Source organism: Patiria miniata, unplaced genomic scaffold (assembly GCF_015706575.1).
Source record: "Patiria miniata isolate m_02_andy unplaced genomic scaffold, ASM1570657v1 HiC_scaffold_1, whole genome shotgun sequence".
NCBI classification, from domain to species: domain Eukaryota; kingdom Metazoa; phylum Echinodermata; class Asteroidea; order Valvatida; family Asterinidae; genus Patiria; species Patiria miniata.
The window spans coordinates 20,422,822-20,443,740 of record NW_024037047.1 but is presented as its reverse complement, the minus strand read 5'-3'; the positions used below and the strand labels follow the sequence as shown (position 1 = coordinate 20,443,740).

At 39.1% G+C, this 20,919-nt stretch overlaps 1 protein-coding gene across 4 annotated transcripts; it reads left to right on the top strand.

Moving 5' to 3' along the window:
• The first annotated feature begins 346 nt into the window (after positions 1-346).
• LOC119725189 (tetraspanin-18-like) lies at positions 347-13,968 on the top strand. 4 transcript variants are annotated; one of them, XM_038196576.1, is made up of 8 exons: positions 347-465; positions 5,427-5,576; positions 6,705-6,902; positions 8,364-8,438; positions 9,442-9,546; positions 9,792-9,983; positions 11,973-12,056; positions 13,893-13,968. In XM_038196576.1, exons 2-8 carry the CDS (start codon positions 5,487-5,489, stop codon positions 13,935-13,937), a joined length of 789 nt encoding a protein of 262 aa, XP_038052504.1. In that variant the 5' UTR covers positions 347-465; positions 5,427-5,486; the 3' UTR covers positions 13,938-13,968. The 4 variants fall into 4 exon arrangements, with proteins under 4 accessions (XP_038052504.1, XP_038052481.1, XP_038052497.1 ...); XM_038196553.1 differs by having other exon boundaries at positions 5,357-5,576; XM_038196569.1 differs by lacking the exon at positions 347-465 and adding an exon at positions 2,956-2,974 and having other exon boundaries at positions 5,357-5,576.
• Positions 13,969-20,919: the final 6,951 nt, after the last annotated feature.

Genomic DNA, 20,919 nt, shown 5'->3' with positions numbered 1-20,919 from the left:
ACAAATCAATTTATTTTAGTGGGCATGGGAAAAAAATAACCCTACATGTACATGTATATATGTATACATGATATAAGTTTAATTGAGAATTCGTATTTATTTCAGACGCATATATAGGCCTACATCAACAGTTTACTGGTGCCGGCTAAATTATTCAAAACATGGGTGCGGTCCAGTCGTGTACCTATTGTTTAATTATTCATTTATTATAATGACAAAAGAGGAAGGTTCCATTATTAAATTAACGGGGCGCGGCAAGTGTGCATATATAATTAGGTTAAATGTCACGAAAATAGTCTGGTTACCCCTCCGCTGTAGCATGATAATGAAATAGTGTGCGGTCAGTTATAAGACTTACTATAGAAAGTGAGAGTGTTCCCACGGGCACAGACGCCGTTTCTAACGACGGATTTTGACTGATAATAACACCGTTTATTTGGCTCAATGTGATATTTATTTGAGTGGGTAAGTGAGTGGGTATTATTTTGTCATGATCAGGGCTTACGTGGACTTACTTTATCGGATTTGGGAAACGGTTGTTGGATCCAACTTCGTAAACTATTGTATTCAACAGGGGGGGGGGGGGGGGGGGGGGGGAGGGGGGAGGGGGGGGCACTGATCTCTATATAAAGACTGGATAGCGGATATGCATTCAACATTCACACAGTAGACCTTGCATATTGACCAATTCGTCCCCGGTCTCACGAAGATGGCCGCGTATAATACGAACGTTCTACGCGTAAATAGGCGCGCGTTGTATCAACAGTTGACGCGCATTTATTCTAAAAGGGACACATTCCCGTAGTGATTATTATTTCAAAAACGCCGAAAAAGTGATTTGCGGCATTATAAAAGTGACCACGACGTTACAAAAAATTGTAGTAAACCTTGGTCAGTGGTGGTGGTCAAAATAAGTCAAGTGAACAGCGACGTTACAAAAGAAATCATGCTGTCTATAAAGACAGCAACTTGTCCTTTGTAGATCACCAGCCGGTCTCACCAATATGGCGTCAAATTCATTCATTGTGCGGCTCTTTATTATAGGCCAAGTACTAGCATGACTAGAGGGTTACACCCATGAATGTGGCAACGTTTTGATCTACAGTATTGTGATCCGCAGTTACTGTGATCGAGTGACCATTCTAGCCGAATTTCGGCTAAATTTTACAGAATGTTTGCATACAAAAATGAGTTGCACAAAAACTTTAGCAGAATATTTTTTTCAGCAGAATTAAGCAGATTGGTGTTTCTGAAGTGAAGGAAAAAGAAAAGGATTAGAGAAATACATGTATAGGGCCGAAATATAGCATATTTGGTTTGAAAAAGCTTCATTTTTTTAAAAGATCCCAGAAACAAACCCTTGCAGCACAATATGACAATGGAAAAGCATATATTGTGTGATTTGGCAGATTGTTGAAGTGGATTTAGCAGAATTTTATTACAGTCATCCTGCCATGTAAGACAGGAAGTCGGGTACCCGATGGTGGGACTCCTACCGTTTTGTGTACGCGGAACTCGGGGTACCAGAGTATCATGCGTGTCTTTGATTTTCTGATCATTTTGAACACGTTCGTTGTGCTGTTTTTTTTCCATCAAATTTCTTGGCATGACAGATCCAACACTCGCGTAAATTCACAGGAAGCCTAACAAGTAAGTGATTTACCTATGAGCAAAATTATACATGGTTATATGTCGCGGATCAAAAAATAAAATGATTTCGCTTGTATTTAGGCGAGGACGGCCCGTGGCGTTGTTTACCACGTTCACAGGTCTAGACTAGGGTGAAATACAGGTAAAGAAATTCCATTATAGGGCTATGGCCGTCACTTATTTTTCCCTGCAGTGACCTATCACACACCAGAAAGCGATAACTGTCCTAAAAAGTCAAATTTAGTAGGGAAAATATTGGAAAATATGAACGCAACCAGAGGCCACTTTTTTCTTCATATATCATCTCAATGAAGGTCAGTCATTGCAAAAATGATGATAAGATAGACATGAATCTGGGACTGAGAAACATTTCCAATGTTGATTAGGAAATACACATTTTGTTAGAAAATGGCAAGAAACGCCTTCCATTTAAAGGGAATGTACATCGTTTGCTTTTGTTGTAATTTTCAGAAATGAAGTATTTGAGGGGTTAGTATAATAGATCAAATATTGTTTCACTGACATGTTTGAAGTTTTGTGTTCGAAAATGCTTGAAATACCAAGAAAACAAAAATGTTGAAGTAGTCTGGTTCCTTGACTCCACTAAAGATAAAATGGATCAATTTATAGTTGTCCGAAAATTGTAAGGTAAGGGAACCAGTCTTGCTGGCCTGCACCCGTTAATGAACATGTAACCAACAGCAAACAAAATTTGGACTGAAAAAATGTAAATTTGGAGCAGTAGTTGAAAAATAGTTAGGTTTTTCCAACGGTGGTCGGCCGACCACCGTTGGAAATGTATACAAAAATACCGTTTTCTTGAAAATGACTGGACACCAGGTGTTATAATTTTACAGGATGTTTAAGACTGTCATTTACCAACATCCTAGTAAGGTATGTCGTAAAAACTTGGTAGTTTTATTTTTCGATGTTTGCAAATGTTGTATATTCCCTTTAATGTCTGTTAACCACTGCCCCCTCCCTTTGGCCTCTCCCCCTAAAGTTATCTATGCAGCATGTGTACCTGCATGTAGACAGTTGATCCTCGTGTACCTCAGATTACAGGAAACTTTCTGACGAAATATGAAGTGCCTTTTTCCTCTGACCTTGCCAAGTTGATGTCATTAGCAATCCAGCAGTTCATAATGACCTATTACTCACTCTAATTGTTTCCTGTCATGGCTGCGTACTTGGTTTATGGTATGCAATTTCTTAGCCGGAGCACTGTCTGACTGTGTTCATTACTTTGAGTGCCCCAGATGTAACTGTAGAATTCAAAAGTGTACAACATTTGTCCGGTCATAGATTTCCTTTCAAATTGAAGGTAATTTTGATTTACTTGAACATGTACATGTAGGCCTAATGTTCAGAATCGAACCAACTACGATCGAGCTTCAATATTTTATAACTAGTACAGCCTAAAATATCTTGTACAATTTTCTGGTAACTTCTCAGGTTGTCTAGTGGGCTTGTCGGAAAGATTTCCATATAAGAAGTTCACTCAACACCCTGTGTACAAACCCTATAAGAGTGGACTGAAAATTGTTAAGTGTTTTCTAGGGAAATGCTTGTATTTTCTCACTGCTCAAATTGACTTTGATGACATGAAATTGCTATCTGGGGGCTTGTTAGTCAATACAGAGGAAAATTAGTGAACTTCTTATATGGAAATCTTTCTGGCTTGTCAAAAAAATGGCAAGAAAACTTCTGTGTAACTCATTCAAAAAGTATCAAATAATTCTATGGGCTTAAGTTAAAGAAATACTAGAGTGCTAGGTAGAGACTAAAATGTTGTGTTTTTTCTTCAGTAGAATGGAACAAATAGGTTGGTACAAGGTTTTGGTTTGATTGAATTCATAGTGTCGATAAGGATTGATATGGCCAAAGCCACTCAAAACTTAGGTGCAGGCTGTAAACTAAAAAAGAGCAGACAAAGAAAGACTTGATTAGAGAAGAACGTTTCATTTTAAGTTTTGCTTGAAATGTGAGAGATTGAACTGTAACCCTGACCCAAAAAGAGGTCTTGGGTTATAGTATTATTTTATATGACTGTGTTTACTATTTGCATAATTTCCCTTTTCTAATCTTTTATGATGTTTCATCTTTTCTACTGGTGACTTGTGTTCCAGTAGACCTTTGATCTTTTCCTACTTTTGTTAAAGCCTGTCTTTGATCTTGCCCACTTCCTGGAAGAATAGAGGATGTCTTTTGTGTCTTCTGCTTTTTTATTACTGACTGGTGCACCCATATGGAGCAATTTTTGAGACATGGGGACTCCCACCACAAATCCTGTAGCAATGCTACATGCTACGGACTGGTAACCTGCCATTGCACGTGTAAACAAAGGCGTATTGTGTTTACCAGTGTGAAGCATTTCATTTGTGCACAAGTCAACGGTGTAGCACTTTTTTTGCTTCTTGCCAAGGCCCCTTACTTCTCGCCCTTTCATTTACGCGTGTAGCACTGTGTAGCATTTAAGTTGTGCTCAAGTCAATGGTGTAGCACTTTTTTTCCTACTTGCCACTACCAGCCACTTCAGTTACATGTAGTGTGTTAAGTATACACCCTGGTCTGGTTCTTTGACCAAACGGTGGCTCTGCCCATTCGAAAAAATCATCAACGTATCACCCGACTTACTATTTCTTGTAGCATGTAGCAGTGCTACAAACACAGACCTTGAATTCATTTGTCTCAAAACTGGCTGGGTAGGGCCTATACCTTTTATTTCACTGCACCGTCTAAATGACAAGAGTTGTCATTTCCACTCCCGTCTTCAATTGAACTTTTCGTCTTCAACTGGACCCTTCGTCAACTAGTCTGCTTCGTCACATCATTTGTCAATTATCTTCAAGCTCTTCTACGTTATGATGGACTCCGAACTACCGAGGATGGATGAATCCTGAGTTTAACCATTTTATGGTTTTGGCGCCTTTTTTTTCTGAGCTCTAGCTTTGTATTTTAAATTTTACAGGATCCTGTGTTTTCTGTGAATTATATTTAACCTCATTGCATTCTTAATTTGTATTGCCATTGCTTGATACCACTTTATTTCTGGCTATAAAACAAATTTCATTGTGTACGTAAATCCTGAATGGTATGAAGTCAAAGAGTTTTTTTCAAAAGGGAGTTAAATTAATACAAGATTTGGTTGCTGTTATTTTGAAGTGTGAACCACGGGTTACATAACATTAAAGAGAGTTCCAACGAGAGGCTGAACGCGGAAAAAAAAAAACAAGAAGAATATTTTTCAGTACTAGCCTTTAGAAACTATGGATTGCTTGAATGTACGGTTGGGGGAACAATATTATAAAAATAGTAAAGTAGGCTTCACATGTACCGGTATTTGTACTGACACTTGCCCAATGAAATGTACTTTTAATTAAATGTAATTGGGTCTTAAATCAATCTGTGTAGGTCTCGTTCAAATGACGTCATTTCCTACAGACCAGCCACGTGCATCGGCATTTTGAGCATCAACTTGCATAACGCGCTTCGGCTGCGTCGTATTTTGAACACACTTCGAGCAACAAGCGCGCGTGTTTGGAACGTTTCCAACACTGCTCAATGCGTGCTTGATTGCGTAAAATATACAGTCGGGGTTCTCCTACAAAAGATGACCGTCTTTGAGAGAAACCTATTGAAAAATTTAAATAAAAGAGCCTACAAAAATGCTGTCATTAACGATTTGATTTTTAAATCTTTTCAGTTTTTAATTATGCAACTGAAGTGATCTGATCAACTTTACCCACTGGAAATTTGTGCCTTGGATCAAACAGAAGAGGGAAGCTCAGGGACTCTGAAGTAACTGGGGCAAGGTTTTTGAAGGACCAGACAACATGGTCAGCTTTGAGGCGCCCGTGTCCACGCTGTCGTGCTTCGGCAAATGCTTCAAATGGTCGCTGTATCTGTTCTGTGTGCTCTTTCTGGTAAGTATGCATTGGTTCCTAAGGCCAAAAAAAAAAATAAGTCGGTCTCTGGTCAGCGCGCGCGTCGAATTTTTTTTTTTTCCAAAATGTTCCGCGGTAGCTCCAACAGTGCCCTCTATTGCCGCACCTCCTCATTTTTTTTTACCAAAGAGCACCAAGGAATGGGAAATTGCACCAAGGCAAATGATCGAGAGCACCAAGGCAAATTATGGAGGACACCAATGTACATGAGGACACCAAAAAAGCAAAATAGTACCCCACCTTGTCTGTACAATCCAAGCTTGAAGGAAAAAAAAAAAAAAAGCCGCGTCGCCGCGTCAATTCTGGAACTTTGGTCTGACCAGAGACCGAATATTTTTTTTTTTTGCCCTAACCCATGTTGTTTAGTGTACATGTGTATATGTACACACATGATTGTTTATGGTATAAATCAAGGATTTTCTATTGTTCCTCTTCTCTTTTCCTTTGTTTTTAACTTTTTCGCAACAGCTGTCATTGGTTTTGTACACGTTTTCTAATCGAGGTCGTCCTTGATTTGGTTCCTGTCCTCAATTCATCGATGATGTTGCACGTGTGTGTCCTCGATACTGGAATTTGTATCCTTGTGGAGTAATTTCTTTCTTCTCGTGTACTAAAGTTTTCGAGTTTGAAAGTGTAGTTTCAAAATGCTCCTATTTTAACCAGAATTAATTTCCTGGGCTGAAATTCGGACATAATATCCCTTTCTACATAAAATACTTCAATTGCGATGGATCAACCCACCTTGGAAATTCCTAGTTTTTGAGTAAAATCCATATCTGTTTCGTGATTAACCTTGTGGAGACGTATTCATCTATAGAAATTGCTCTGTGGAGAGGTATTCAATCTTTTGTTGGTTTCCAGGCCCTTCAGAAAAACAGGCTTTTTTTCTTTTCTAATAGGAATTATCAGTTTGTATGTTTTGTTTTAACAAAAAACTACTTCATTCTGATTTTTTGGAGTCTGCAACCCTCTGGAAAAAAGGCTTTCATTTTGTTCACAAATGAACCCACCTTGCGAGAACCGAATTATCGTCTGGCAGCCAATAATTCAAACTTTGTGACGAAAATAATTCAATTATTCTGTACTTTGTGTTTGTCTCGTTTTCAGTTTGGCGGCATTGCAGCCAGCGGCGTGGGAGTATGGGCCATCGTCCATCCTACCAGTTTCCGCATTGTGATCCTGACCAACACGCGCATGTACGTCTTTGCGGCAATCATCCTCATCGGGGCCGGCGCGGCCGCCACGCTGGTATCCGTCTTGGGATGCTGCGGGGCACGCTACGAAAACAGATGCCTGCTTGTATTTGTAAGTCCTGCCCATTTGTATCTTTATTGTTAACAATGTTGTCCTAGCAATGCCAAGAGGCGTGCGAAGAGTTTTTCTCCAAAACGTAATAAATGCCAAATATTCGCTCGTACACATGTACCCCACCGCCCTGCAAACAGGGCGCTGGGAAGGGCAGATGAGCTTCACGGAATCTTGTCAAGGAAGTGGGGATGGCATTCTGGGTAATTTGTCATGACCTATGTATAAAGCATCTGGCTGCAGCTGTAGACCGCGGTTAGCCGATGCGCGCAAATACTATCCGAAAAGTTTGCCATCGAAATACATACACATTATACCGGATGTGATTTTTTTTTCATTGCGGACCATGTGGACAAATTTTGAGCGTCGAATGATATGCATTTCCACCCTTCGTGAATTCGAAATGGAGCCTGAGCAACTGACGGGAGTTGAAAATTTTCAAAACAGAAAAGATTTTCAATATTTACATTATTATGCATTTCTTAATTTACATTATTATGCATTTCCAACCCAAAAAGGGCGCGGCATTTATGAATGGGAATCTGAAAAGAGTGATGAATGACCCAGTCTTAATGGCCGTTTCAAATCTTGCAGGGTCGCGGTCGTGATGACTTGCAGGTCACAGGTCACGCAAAATCTATCCAATCAGAGTGTTAATTAGTCAGCCCTTTCCAGCATCCTGTTTGCAGGGCGGGGGGTACGAGCGAACGCCAAATACTGGTACCTTTTGGAATCCCCCTCCCCCCCACTCTTGGTTGCCTGAAGTCAGTTTCGACAGTCGTTACACATGTATTATAGTTAAACACAATTTAAGAATACAATAAAACAAACATGTAATTTAGAAACAGCTTTAATTCTGTGTGTGCTGTATAAGATTTCATAAACTCTGCAACTTTATCACTTTTTACAAATTGATCACATTTTGGAAATAAAATCTTTATATCTTTGCAGAGTTATGAAGCGCAAACTTTTCTTTGCATGGAAAAAAATCTAAGAAGATTTTTCCGCTCTCCGTTTAATGACATTGAGCTGAAGGCCATTTTGTTTTGGTCAAAATCTCCTGTGGAACATCTAACAAATACTGTTCAGTAATGTAAATTATCGAACCGGCCAGCCGATCCTGGCAAGCTCTGTGGTCGAGTGGTAAGACGTCTGCACTAGTAAGCAGGAGGTCGTGGGTTCGAGTCCCTCCCAAGTAGTTTGTGAGTTTTTTCTCACAATCACTCAGGACCACACTGCGTATACAGCGTTTATAAAATACATCGTTGAAAGGCAAAACCTAATAAAGAATTTACATCACACCGACCACCGACGCAAATAACATCTTCATGAATAATGTAAATTTTGTTGTCTACTTGACAGAGATTGTACCAAAAATAATCCAAGCAGTGCAATTTCCAAACATGAGTGGTGTATAAATTTACAGAACTTTAATGTTCCTATTGATTTTTATTTTTCCAGTTTGCTGTGTCAATGCTTCTGATATTTGTTGCTGAGTTCTCTGCTGGAGTACTTTCCTTGGCGTTTTACACACAGGTCAGTAAAATATCCCTTTCGTAAAAATTCTTCGAATGTTTTCTTTCAAAATAGTTTATTCAAGCCAAAGGTAATACTGTTATGCAGTCACTTTACAAGTCATCACAAGTCAATTGCAAGTCAATTGCAAGTCAATCGCAAGTCAATCACAAGTCAATCGCAAGTCAATCACAAGTCAATCGCAAGTTAATCACAAGTCATCACAAGTCAATCACAAGTCAATCACAAGTCAATCACAAGTCAATCGCAAGTTAATCACAAGTCATCACAAGTCAATCACAAGACTTGTGATTGCAAGTCAATCACAAGTCAATCACAAGTTAATCACAAGTCAATCACTAGTCAATCACAAGTCAATCGCAAGTCAATCACAAGTCAATTGCAAGTCAATCACAAGACTTGTGATTGCAAGTCAATCACAGTCAATCGCAAGTCAATCACAAGTCAATCGCAAGTCAATCGCAAGTCAATCGCAAGTCAATCACAAGTCAATCGCAAGTCAATTGCAAGTCAATCACAAGTCAATCACAAGTCAATGGCAAGTCAATCGCAAGTCAATCGCAAGTCAATCACAAGTCAATCACAAGTCAATCACAAGTCAATCACAAGTCAATTGCAAGTCAATCGCAAGTCAATCGCAAGTCAATCACAAGTCAATCACAAGTTAATCGCAAGTCAATCACAAGTCAATCGCAAGTCATCGCTAGTCATCATAAGTCATCATAAGTCATCAAGTCAAGCTTAAGTCAAGGGACAAGCTATTCAACAATGTGAAATGAAGTAGAAGAGAGTCTTGGCTAACGTCTGTTTTTGATGACTTGTGATTGATTTGTGATTGCCTTGTAATGACATGTGATTGACATGTGATTGAGTTGTAATTTCCTTGTGATTTACATATGATTAAGTAATGATTGGCATGTGATTGACTTGTTATTGGCTTGTAATTGCCTTGTGGAGAATTTCCCATGAAAATCACCAACATTCTCTGATTGTTTCCGTCCAGATTGAAACGTTTGCCAGTAGGGAAATGAGAGATGCCGTACTCCTCAAGTACGGACAGGGAAACTACATAGAAACCACAGACGCCTACAACTACATGCAACAAACGGTAGGGCCCAATTGAAAAATATTGCCCATGTTAGAAACAAGCAAGCAGCTCCGAAGTCGGCTGTTGGGCAATGTTGTGCATTGAGGTTTTCCTACATTTATAAGAACTCTATATTTAGTGCAGTCAGAGAGCTTTTATAGACAAAAATGCATAAACTTGCTCAGGTGGGAATCGAACCCACAGCCCCCTGCTTACAAGTGCAGATGACTCAACCTCTGTGATTTTATTTGTCATCTTCACCCTAGTTTGACTGCTGCGGATTCGAGGGGGACAGCCACGACGCTGCCCAGCTCTATCAGGCCTCGCTGTGGTTCGATGCCAATTACCGTATTCAAGTCCCTCCATCTTGCTGTACACGCAACCCTAACGGGGAACCCATCAACCTGGCCCATTGCCAGAGCCGGTTCAACACGCACCTGGCCTTCATAAACAACATCGTGAGTGTTTACATTGCAAATTGCAAGGGGGGACGAATCTGTGTTCATGGGAACGGAGTGCCCATCTCATTTTTGAAGCGATCAGGCCAGACTCGAGTCCATGAAATGCTGCTGTGGGGGGATCGCCACACCTCCTCCACAACGAGTCTGTTACCTTCCCAGCATTGAATAATGCCGGTGTAGCGTGAATATCCGACTCCATGAAATGTGGACTCATTGGTAGTAGTGCGCACGCGTGAGTACGATACTATGCTATTTTTAGGATCGTTTGGGGAGAGTGACCTGTCACGTGCGAGGGTTGAACCAATAAAAGGGAAAAAGGGGTCCGATTTTCATAGGAGTCGGATTTTCATGTGAGTCGGATTTTCATGTGACACCGGTACCCATTTAAAACCTGGGCTGAGAGGAGTGATTGATCAAATTAGGTTTTGCCCTTCACCGACGTTTAAACACTGTATACTCAGTGTGTTACCTCCCGAGTGAAAGTTGGAAAATATCACTCGGGTGGAACTCGAACCCACGACCTCCTGCTTTCTAGTGCAGACGTCTTTCCACTCGACCACCGAGCTAACGGGATCGGTTGGCCGGTTCAAATCTTATGTACGTAACAGCGGGCACCACATTAACTATTCATAAGATGGAATTTTGCGTCGGGGCGATGGAAATCAAATTAGGTTTTGTTCTTCGAGTGGGTTGGAGTCCCACCCGAGTGATTTTTTCCAACTTTCACACGGGAGGTAACACACTGAGTATACAGTGTTTACACGTTTGTGTAGGGCAAAACCTAATTTGATTTACATCACCCCGACGCAAAATTCCCTCTTATGAATAGGAGTTATTGAGTTAAAGCATCTTACTCAAGGGCACAACACGCATGGCCATGGCTGGGTTGAACTCACAATCATGAATCCTGTGCCAGCTAGACCACACGTACCCACAAATTGCAATGTTGGAGTTCATTTCTTGGATATTCCCTTTCCCTCCCCCTCCTGATTTCCTCATCCCCAATCTTAAATAGATCCTTCCTGTCTGTCAATCCAACAGTAAGCACTGACCAATTAGATCATGAGTTTGGATCAGATGACCATGGTAGTCCAATCAAAATTGGTCACAAACACTGTGAGAAAGGTACACAGGCCAGAGATGGGCGGGGAGGCCGGCCACTCCATTGATAATAATGGAATTGGATTTGGCAAAATGTGATATTGGATTCTCAGCTAAAAACTTGTATTGTAAGTGGAATTAAGTCTCTTTTTTTCTGGAGTTAAAACAAAGAAGGAAAAAATACATTGTTAAAGCTAACTTTTAACAAACCGAAGTAAGCAAATTTAAAACCTATAAGCCATTTCGGTATCTTGATAAAGTAGTCCATGTCAAAGGTCATTCAGGATAAAATTGCAGTGATGATACGCGAGGTTACGCGGACGCCAATTCTGCTTGTAATTAACACGCGCGCATCATGGGCCCGGATCCATGCGCATTCACGCACCTTTAATGATTATCCCGGCAGGATCAGGGTTTAATGTATACTTCACTGATTCCAAGTTGTTCAAGTCTTGAGATTGCGAGTCGTCGCTAAGGCCAAAAAAAAAAAAAGTCTCCAGTTTCTGGTATGCGCGCGCGTCGCCGTAGCCATGCGCGTCGGCAAAATGAAAAAGTTTGTTTTTCAATACAAGATGATGTCTCAAAACCGCCAAACTCACTGGTTTGACTGGAATCCTGCTGCTGCACAATTTTAACGTGTTTTTAGATGGGGTTATGATCGAGAATAAGCTTTATGTGGCCTCTCTGGACTTCCATATATTTGCACTAAGTTTAGTCGGGCACCATTTGCAGTCATCAGCCGACATTTGAAGCCAAAAAAAAAAAAAAAACAGGTAAAAAAAAAAAAAAAAAGCCGCGTCGCCGCACCACTTTTGGGGCAAGCTCCATACCAGAAACCGGAGACTTTTTTTTTTGGCCTAACCCCTCTTTGCTTCATTCTTACAGGGCTGTAAAGAGGCTGTAAAGGCGCAGGGTATCCACTTTGCTACAGTCATCTCAGCAGTCGGTATCGGCCTCGCCATGTTACAGGTAAGCAAACAGTTGATACCTGGTTCAGAGTAGTCTTAGTCTAAAGCCGCGTCCGAATTGCCTGGCTGTGGCTAGCAATAACACACGTGTCTATGGGAAGTGGCTGCAGCCGCTTGCATAGCCCCTGTGTGATTGCTAGCCATAGCCCAGTAATTGGACATGACCTTACAGTCTAAGGCTAGATTCAAATGACATGGCTACGGCTAGCAATAACACACGTGTCTATGGGAAGTGGCTGCAGCCGCCTCCATAGACGTGTGTGATTGCAAGCCATAGCCCAGTAATTGGACATGACCTTACAGTCTAAGGCTAGATTCAAATGACATGGCTACGGCTAGCAATAACACATGTGTCTATGGGAAGTGGCTGCAGCCGCCTCCATAGACGTGTGTGATTGCAAGCCATAGGCCAGTAATTGGACATGACCTTACAGTCTAAGGCTAGATTCAAATGACATGGCTACGGCTAGCAATAACACACGTGTCTATGGGAAGTGGCTGCAGCCGCTTCCATAGCCCCTGTGTGATTGCAAGCCATAGCCCAGTAATTGGACATGACCTTACAGTCTAAGGCTAGATTCAAATGACATGGCTACGGCTAGCAATAACACACATGTCTATGGGAAGTGGCTGCAGCCGCTTGCATAGCCCCTGTGTGATTGCAAGCCATAGCCCAGTAATTGGACATGACCTTACAGTCTAAGGCTAGATTCAAATGACATGGCTACGGCTAGCAATAACACACATGTCTATGGGAAGTGGCTGCAGCCGCTTGCATAGGCGCGTGTGTAATTATGTAGCCATATCTATGTAGCCATAGCCACATGTAATTTGGACATGGCCATAGATTTTGAAATACAGGGCGAGTTAAACAAAAAAAAGACCGAATGTCAGGATCATTGTTGTAATGAAGTTCTGCATGTAGCACCCTAATAATGTAGGATATAATAATAATCGGCATTTAAGAACGCTCTTATTAGTAAACTAAATCACAGCGCTTACAGTATTATTATTACCCCTGATCATTGGGCCAATTAAATATTCCAAATACCATCTCAGCTCCCTGGGGAGTATACAGCTCGATGCTGTCTGCTAGGCACAAGCTAATTCAATCACAATAACCATCTCTGCCCTCACAGGTACCCATTTACTCCTGGGTGGAGAGAAGCAATGAGTGACAAAGTGCCTTGCCCAAGGGCACACGCATCATGACCCCGGCTGGACTTGAACCCACAACCTGCAGCTTTACCCACAGACCACGAATCCAGTGCCCTTAACCACAAGGCCACAGCACTCCACACTGTGTGTTGTTGATGACGACAGTTATGAAAGCTCAATTCATAAGCTTTCTTTTAGTACAAGAATCATTCCAATCACTCATGTACTTTTCAAGTTACGGAATTTTGAACACAACCACCGTTTTAAACTTCTGTCCACGGATCACAAACAAAGGTAAGTGTTCTTTCAGCAAAACGAAAACAATTCACATGCATCCCTATGTGAATTCTTCATTTTCAGAGCTGCGCATACCTTTACATACATAGGATTTCTGTGTAAAGTTTGTCGTTCTGAAGCACGGTGCCAACAGGCTTTTAGAGCTACCAGCGCCAGGAAACAGGTGCTGTCACAAGGGCAGGAGTAGGGCCTGCGGAACACTGGTGCCTAGGGCCTACAGAACACTTAATCAGGCCCTGACTGTAGAACGCTAGTCTGAAATGGGTGAAGGTTATGGCATTTTTGTCACCTTTGACAAGTCACAGAAATGTTTAGATATCTGTGAAAAAATTAGCTGTGTGTGTCGTGATAAACGTTGTGAATTTTTTTATTTTTATTGCAGCTTATTGGGATCGTCTTAGCGTTCTGTTTGTTTCGGCGCGTGTGAGTATGGCCGAGGAAATCATCGAAGAGAAGGAAAAAAAAAACTGCCGTCATCAAACAACACGCATTTAAGGACATGAAGCAGTCCAAGGGACACCGAATTGCACACCGATTCTCAGAGGTCTAGACAAAACATTGGACAGACCTTACAAAAAGTTGATTCGTTGCATCAGGTAAGCCTATGAATGTGGGACTAACTGCACCCACTGGAGACAAAATGGCATCATACACCGTTACAAAAAAAATGAATTCCTTGCGTACATTTAACTTGCAATATAGGTAGTTAATTCTGTACTCTAAGATGTAAATGTGAAATTTTGCAAAATTTTTAAAGTTCCTTTTAATGTCCCTATTTTTTAACTTCAGAAATTTGATAAATGCTCTCAAAGTAAGTTCCCCATACATGATACATGTATATTATTTTTTTTTTTGGGGGGGGGCGGGGGTTGGGTTTTAGCCTCTACACTTTTATGCTCTAGAATCTCACTTGCCTTGTTAAAAAACAAATTAAGATTTGTTGTCAGATTGAATTTTATGTACCGAAAAATAGGGCTGTCTTGAATATTTGAATATTTGGTCATCGACGGAATATTCGAATAGCTTTTTACTGGTTCAAATGTAAAAATAATCCTGTACACATCTCTGATATTATTTTAATTGTAAAGTTGCGGCGCTTTATTTTGGCACATCCTTTTAGCAGGTTAAAGCCCTGACAGTTACAAAATACTTCAATTCTGCAAAACACTGCAGCTTTTAAAACTCATTTGCTGTATGTACATGCTTGAATACTTATTTTATTTCTGTCATTAAAAATATTATTTTTATTTGTTTTATTTTGGTGCTTACCATCATTGTGTAAATAGGCATGGGCCGATTTGTATAAAGTTTGTTTTGTGTGATTTGCCTTTTCCTGAGGAGCGAACTTAAGGCTTGTCTCAAAAAATAACTTATTGTTTACATTTATCATCCCACAGTTGTTTTGAAAAAAGAAAGATATTTATTGAAAAATTTTTGCCGTCCTTACAAGCAATTTATTTACCTTTTTGTGCAATCAGTGAATCTGAGAAAACAAAACATGGGTGGCTAGTGCGTAAAGCACTTGCCTCTCATCACTGTGGCCTGGGTTCGATTCCCGACTCGACTATATGTGAGTAGAGTTGTTGGTTGATTCTCTACTGCACCATGAGGGTTTTCTCCGGGCTCTGTGATTTCCCTCCCGCCGCTAAAATCAAACACTTTAGAGCTGGCTGTGCTCCGTGGTCAGACATGGGTCGTATGTATGGCGGCTGCCTAAGGCACCTTTACATGCCTGCGGCTAGACCACGTTGTAGCTGCATCCTTCGCAATTCAGCTTCTCAGCTGCGAGTAAGGATGATTAGCCTCCCAAATTATTAGTATTATTACTAAATATTAAACTATTTCCCAAATTTACATCTTGGACTGGTAACAAACACACCCTGTTGACTGGCTTTAGTTACAGCAATAATTGTCTAAGTTTTGAAATTCAAATAGTAAATAATCTTTTTATATTGTCAGTAGATACAGGAATATAAAAAACGGAACGTTGATTTGGTTTATACTTTCTTGTAAAAAAATGCTGTGTTGGATATGGGCTGAAAAACAAACTTTGGCAATACAATGTATTTGTGAACTGTAATGCAAAAACATGTCTTTCAACTGTTCAACTTAATTTGTATCGTTAAAAGAGTGAAGAAAAACAATGGCAAGAGCAGGAATGGAACCAGCTACCACTGAAGTGCAATATTGGTGCTCTACTAACCGAGCTACATATCCACCCTTATGTCGGCCAACATAGTGATGCGCGGCATTTTTGAATGATTTAGTACTTGATTATGTTATTGGACGAAAATCGAATATTGAAATATTCGACATGCGTCAGCAGCCTGAACTGGTCAAGATTTTGCATGTGCCTGTAATTTTCCAAAGTTGACAAAAGAATTAATTGAATACAAAGAACATGCATGCATTGATATATATTTTTGGAGGTGCAATGTAGTGAATTGGCTGATACTTAACAAATTTGAAGGAAGTATAATTTGAGCTAATATTCCTCACTGAATTTAAAGCTCTCAAAGCATGCATTTAAAGAGGATTTTGACAAAAGTGTGGCGTTTGACAAACAATAAAACCAGACAACCTACCGTATTTTTCAAATGTGTGAGTTGTTCTGGCAAAATGAGATGGAACTGGGCATGGGCTGTAGTGGTGAAAAATGCACACACAAAAACAAAAAAAACGAAAGGGGGTAAAAAAAAATTCTGATTTTCAGATTTATTGATGTTTTTAATCTTGGATATGTCTACTACACATTTTTAAAGAAATAGTATAAAAACCTTGGAATAAAAGTGTTTATACGGAAAAACAGTTGGTATCTTTCATTTTCACAAGTACAAAACTCAAAATTTCAAGGCCATTGTCTCAGTATTTTACTTTTTTGACATGTCGATGAATGCAAATTTTATAAACAGCCATAACTTGTCAACGGAATGTCTGATTGAAGTGCAATAAACAGTATTTTATGGAGGATTTTATTCTCGTTCCTAATACCAACAAACCCTCGTTCTAGCCTCTGCCCAGGTCTGCCTCAGTTTGCCAGAACGCCTTACATATTTGAATCGTGAAAAAATGCTATTCAGATATTTGTTGAATGATGGAATATTCAAATATTCGTTAAATATGACACAGCCTTAACCCTAACCTCCCCCAATCCATTGTTGGAACCTGTCGGGATGGGTACAGTACCCCTAAACTGACAGTCTTTTACATTGGGTTGGCACACCTCCAGAATCAAAGTCAGAAATGTGTTTGATTTCCCATATGGTGGGGTTTTTTTTGCCAGGATAGGTATAGGTATAGTTCCTGGTAATTTATGCTAGGGTTAACATGGCTCAGTTGGTAGAGCGCTGGTATGGTGTTTTGGAGGGTCACAGGTTCGAATCCAACACGGGCTATATTTCTTTGTATAGTTTACTTGGTATTTGTAGAGCTGTGCAAGCATGAAGTGCCTTGGAAGTTAAAAGTGTAGAAGTGGTTTTGAGCCAAGTATTTATCAGATACATTTGTATCAATGGTAAATGCAGGGATATCTCACGTTGACCTTGTATATTTATAGTGAATTTATATTTTGTAAGTGAGTGTAGTCGACTGTGCAAGAGGCTGGTACCTGGGATGTAATGGCTGAACTCCATAGTGATTGTGTGTCAGGTCATAGGGCATTTGACAAAGATGGCTGCACTTTATTATTTTTTTAGGCGTGTAATAATTGGTGTCATGTATTACCCTAAACATTCTTAAAGAATTAACAAATTTCCCTGAAATTGCCAAGTATTAAGATAAGTTGGTTTTCTTTTACTTTTTTATATAAAAAATGTATATAAAACGAGTGTATATAAATGTGTTGGAGTGAATGCTGCTAGTGTTTTGAAGCATTAAAGAAAACTAAAAAAATCAGGTTGCTAAACAAATTGTTTCAGTTGTTTGTGTGTAGGAATCTGTCTTCAAAAAGAAATCTGACAGCTTTATACATGATTCAATGAATGCTGATTTATTTTTTTTGCATTCAATGTTTGATTTCAATTTTGTGTCGAGGCCTAGGAGTCCATGGCTCAGTGGTTACTGTGTTTTGACTGCGAGGAACATGGTGTTTGTGCCCTTGGGCAAGACACTTACCTTTTTAACTACATTTTTTCTTCAATTTTGGTCAAACAATTAATTTTTGATTCAAATTTGCTGCAAAGATGCCTAAGGGATCCTAGAACACATTCCAATTCGATTTCTGGACAGATGTGCTTTTGAAAATGTAATTTCGACGAATATTTGGGGGTAAATCAGTCAAAAAATGTTAATTGTTTTTCTCGAAAACTCGATGATTTTTGCCAAAATCTTCAAATATTTGATGTTTGAATGTTGATTGATGCTCCTCTTACCTCCAAAGGAATTCTGCATTGTTTGGAGCAAAGTCAATTTTTGGTCAAATTTGGGTAAAAATGTAAGGCTAACCCTTACATTTTTTTCAATTTTGGCCAAAAAATGCAAATGCTTGAAACTTGCTGGAAAGATGGCTAAGGGATCCTAGAACACATTCCAATTCGATTTCTGAACAGATGTGCTTTTGAAATGGTAATTTCGACGAATATTTGGGGGCAAATCAGTAAGAAATGTTAATTGTTTTTCTCCAAAACTCGAAGATTTTTGCCAAAATTTTCAAATATTGGGTGTTTGAAAGTTGATTGATGCTCCTCTTACCTCCAAAGGAATTTCTGCGTTATTTGGAGAAAAGTCAATATTTGGTCAAATTTGGGTAAAAATGTAAGGCTAACCCCTTACATTTTTATCAGTTTTGGCCAAATAATGCAAATGCTTGAAACTTGCTGGAAAGATGGCTAAGGGATCCTAGAACACATTCCAATTCGATTTCTGAACAGATGTGCTTTTGAAATTGTAATTTCGACGAATATTTGGGGGTAAATCAGTCAAAAATGTTAATTGTTTTTTAACCAAAACTTGATGATTTTTGCCAAAATCTTCAAATATTAGGTGTTTGAATGTTGATTGATGCTCCTCTTACCTCGAAAGGAATTTCTGCATTGTTTGGAAAAAAGTAAATTTTTGGCCAAATTTGGGTAAAAATGTAAGGCTAACCCCTTACATTTTTATCAGTTTTGGCCAAATGATGAAAATGCTTGAAACTTTCTGGAAGATGGCTAAGGGATCCTAGAACACATTCCAATTCGATTTCTGGACAGATGTGCTTTTGAAATTGTAATTTCGACGAATATTTGGGGGTAAATCAGTCAAAAATGTTAATTGTTTTTAACCAAAACTTGATGATTTTTGCCAAAATCTTCAAATATTAGGTGTTTGAATGTTGATTGATGCTCCTCTTACCTCGAAAGGAATTTCTGCATTGTTTGGAAAAAAGTCAATTTTTGGCCAAATTTGGGTAAAAATGTAAGGCTAACCCCTTACATTTTTTTCAATTTTGGCCAAAAAATGAAAATGCTTGAAACTTTCTCGAAAGATGGCTAAGGGATCCTTGAACACATTCCAATTCGATTTCTGGACAGATGTGCTTTTGAAATTGTAATTTCGACGAATATTTGGGGGTAAATCAGTCAAAAATGTTAATTGTTTTTCTCCAAAACTTGATGATTTTTGCCCAAATTTTCAAATATTTGGTGTTTGAATGTTGATTGATGCTCTTCTGGTTTCGAAAGGAATTTCTGCATTTTTTGGAGAAAAGTCAATTTTTGGCCAAATTTGGGTAAAAATGTAAGGCTAACCCCTTACATTTTTATCAGTTTTGGCCAAAAAAATGCAAATGCTTGAAACTTTCTGGAAACATGGCTAAGGGATCCTAGAACACATTCCAATTCGATTTCTGGACAGATGTGCTTTTGAAATTGTAATTTCGACGAATATTTGGGGGTAAATCAGTCAAAAATGTTAATTGTTTTTCTCCGAAACTTGATGAGTTTTGCCAAAATCTTCAAATATTGGGTGTTTGAATGTTGATTGATGCTCTTCTGGTTTCGAAAGGAATTTCTGCATTTTTTGGAGAAAAGTCAATTTTTGGCCAAATTTGGGTAAAAATGTAAGGCTAACCCCTTACATTTTTTTCAATTTTGGCCAAAAAATGCAAATGCTTGAAACTTTCTCGAAAGATGGCCAAGGGATCCTTGAACACATTCCAATTCGATTTCTGGACAGATGTGCTTTTGAAATTGTAATTTCGACGAATATTTGGGGGTAAATCAGTCAAAAATGTTAATTGTTTTTCTCCAAAACTTGATGATTTTTGCCCAAATCTTCAAATATTGGGTGTTTGAATGTTGATTGATGCTCTTCTGGTTTCGAAAGGAATTTCTGCATTTTTTGGAGAAAAGTCAATTTTTGGCCAAATTTGGGTAAAAATGTAAGGCTAACCCCTTACATTTTTTTCAATTTTGGCCAAAAAATGAAAATGCTTGAAACTTTCTCGAAAGATGGCTAAGGGATCCTTGAACACATTCCAATTCGATTTCTGGACAGATGTGCTTTTGAAATTGTAATTTCGACGAATATTTGGGGGTAAATCAGTCAAAAATGTTAATTGTTTTTCTCCAAAACTTGATGAGTTTTGCCAAAATCTTCAAATATTGGGTGTTTGAATGTTGATTGATGCTCTTCTTGTTTCGAAAGGAATTTCTGCATTTTTTGGCGAAAAGTCAATTTTTGGCCAAATTTGGGTAAAAATGTAAGGCTAACCCCTTACATTTTTATCAGTTTTGGCAAAAAAATGCAAATGCTTGAAACTTGCTGGAAAGATGGCTAAGGGATCCTAGAACACATTCCAATTCGATTTCTGGACAGATGTGCTTTTGAAATTGTAATTTCGACGAATATTGGGGTAAAATCAGTCAAAAATGTTAATTGTTTTTCTCCAAAACTCGAAGATTTTTGCCAAAATGTTCAAATATTGGGTGTTTGAAAGTTGATTGATGCTCCTCTTACCTCGAAAGGAATTTCTGCATTGTTTGGAAAAAAGTCAATTTTTGGCCAAATTTGGGTAAAAATGTAAGGCTAACCCCTTACATTTTTATCAGTTTTGGCCAAATGATGAAAATGCTTGAAACTTTCTGGAAGATGGCTAAGGGATCCTAGAACACATTCCAATTCGATTTCTGGACAGATGTGCTTTTGAAATGGTAATTTCGACGAATATTTGGGGGTAAATCAGTCAAAAATGTTAATTGTTTTTCTCCGAAACTTGATGAGTTTTGCCAAAATCTTCAAATATTGGGTGTTTGAATGTTGATTGATGCTCTTCTGGTTTCGAAAGGAATTTCTGCATTTTTTGGAGAAAAGTCAATTTTTGGCCAAATTTGGGTAAAAATGTAAGGCTAACCCCTTACATTTTTTTTTAATTTTGGCCAAAAAATGCAAATGCTTGAAACTTTCTGGAAAGATGGCTAAGGGATCCTAGA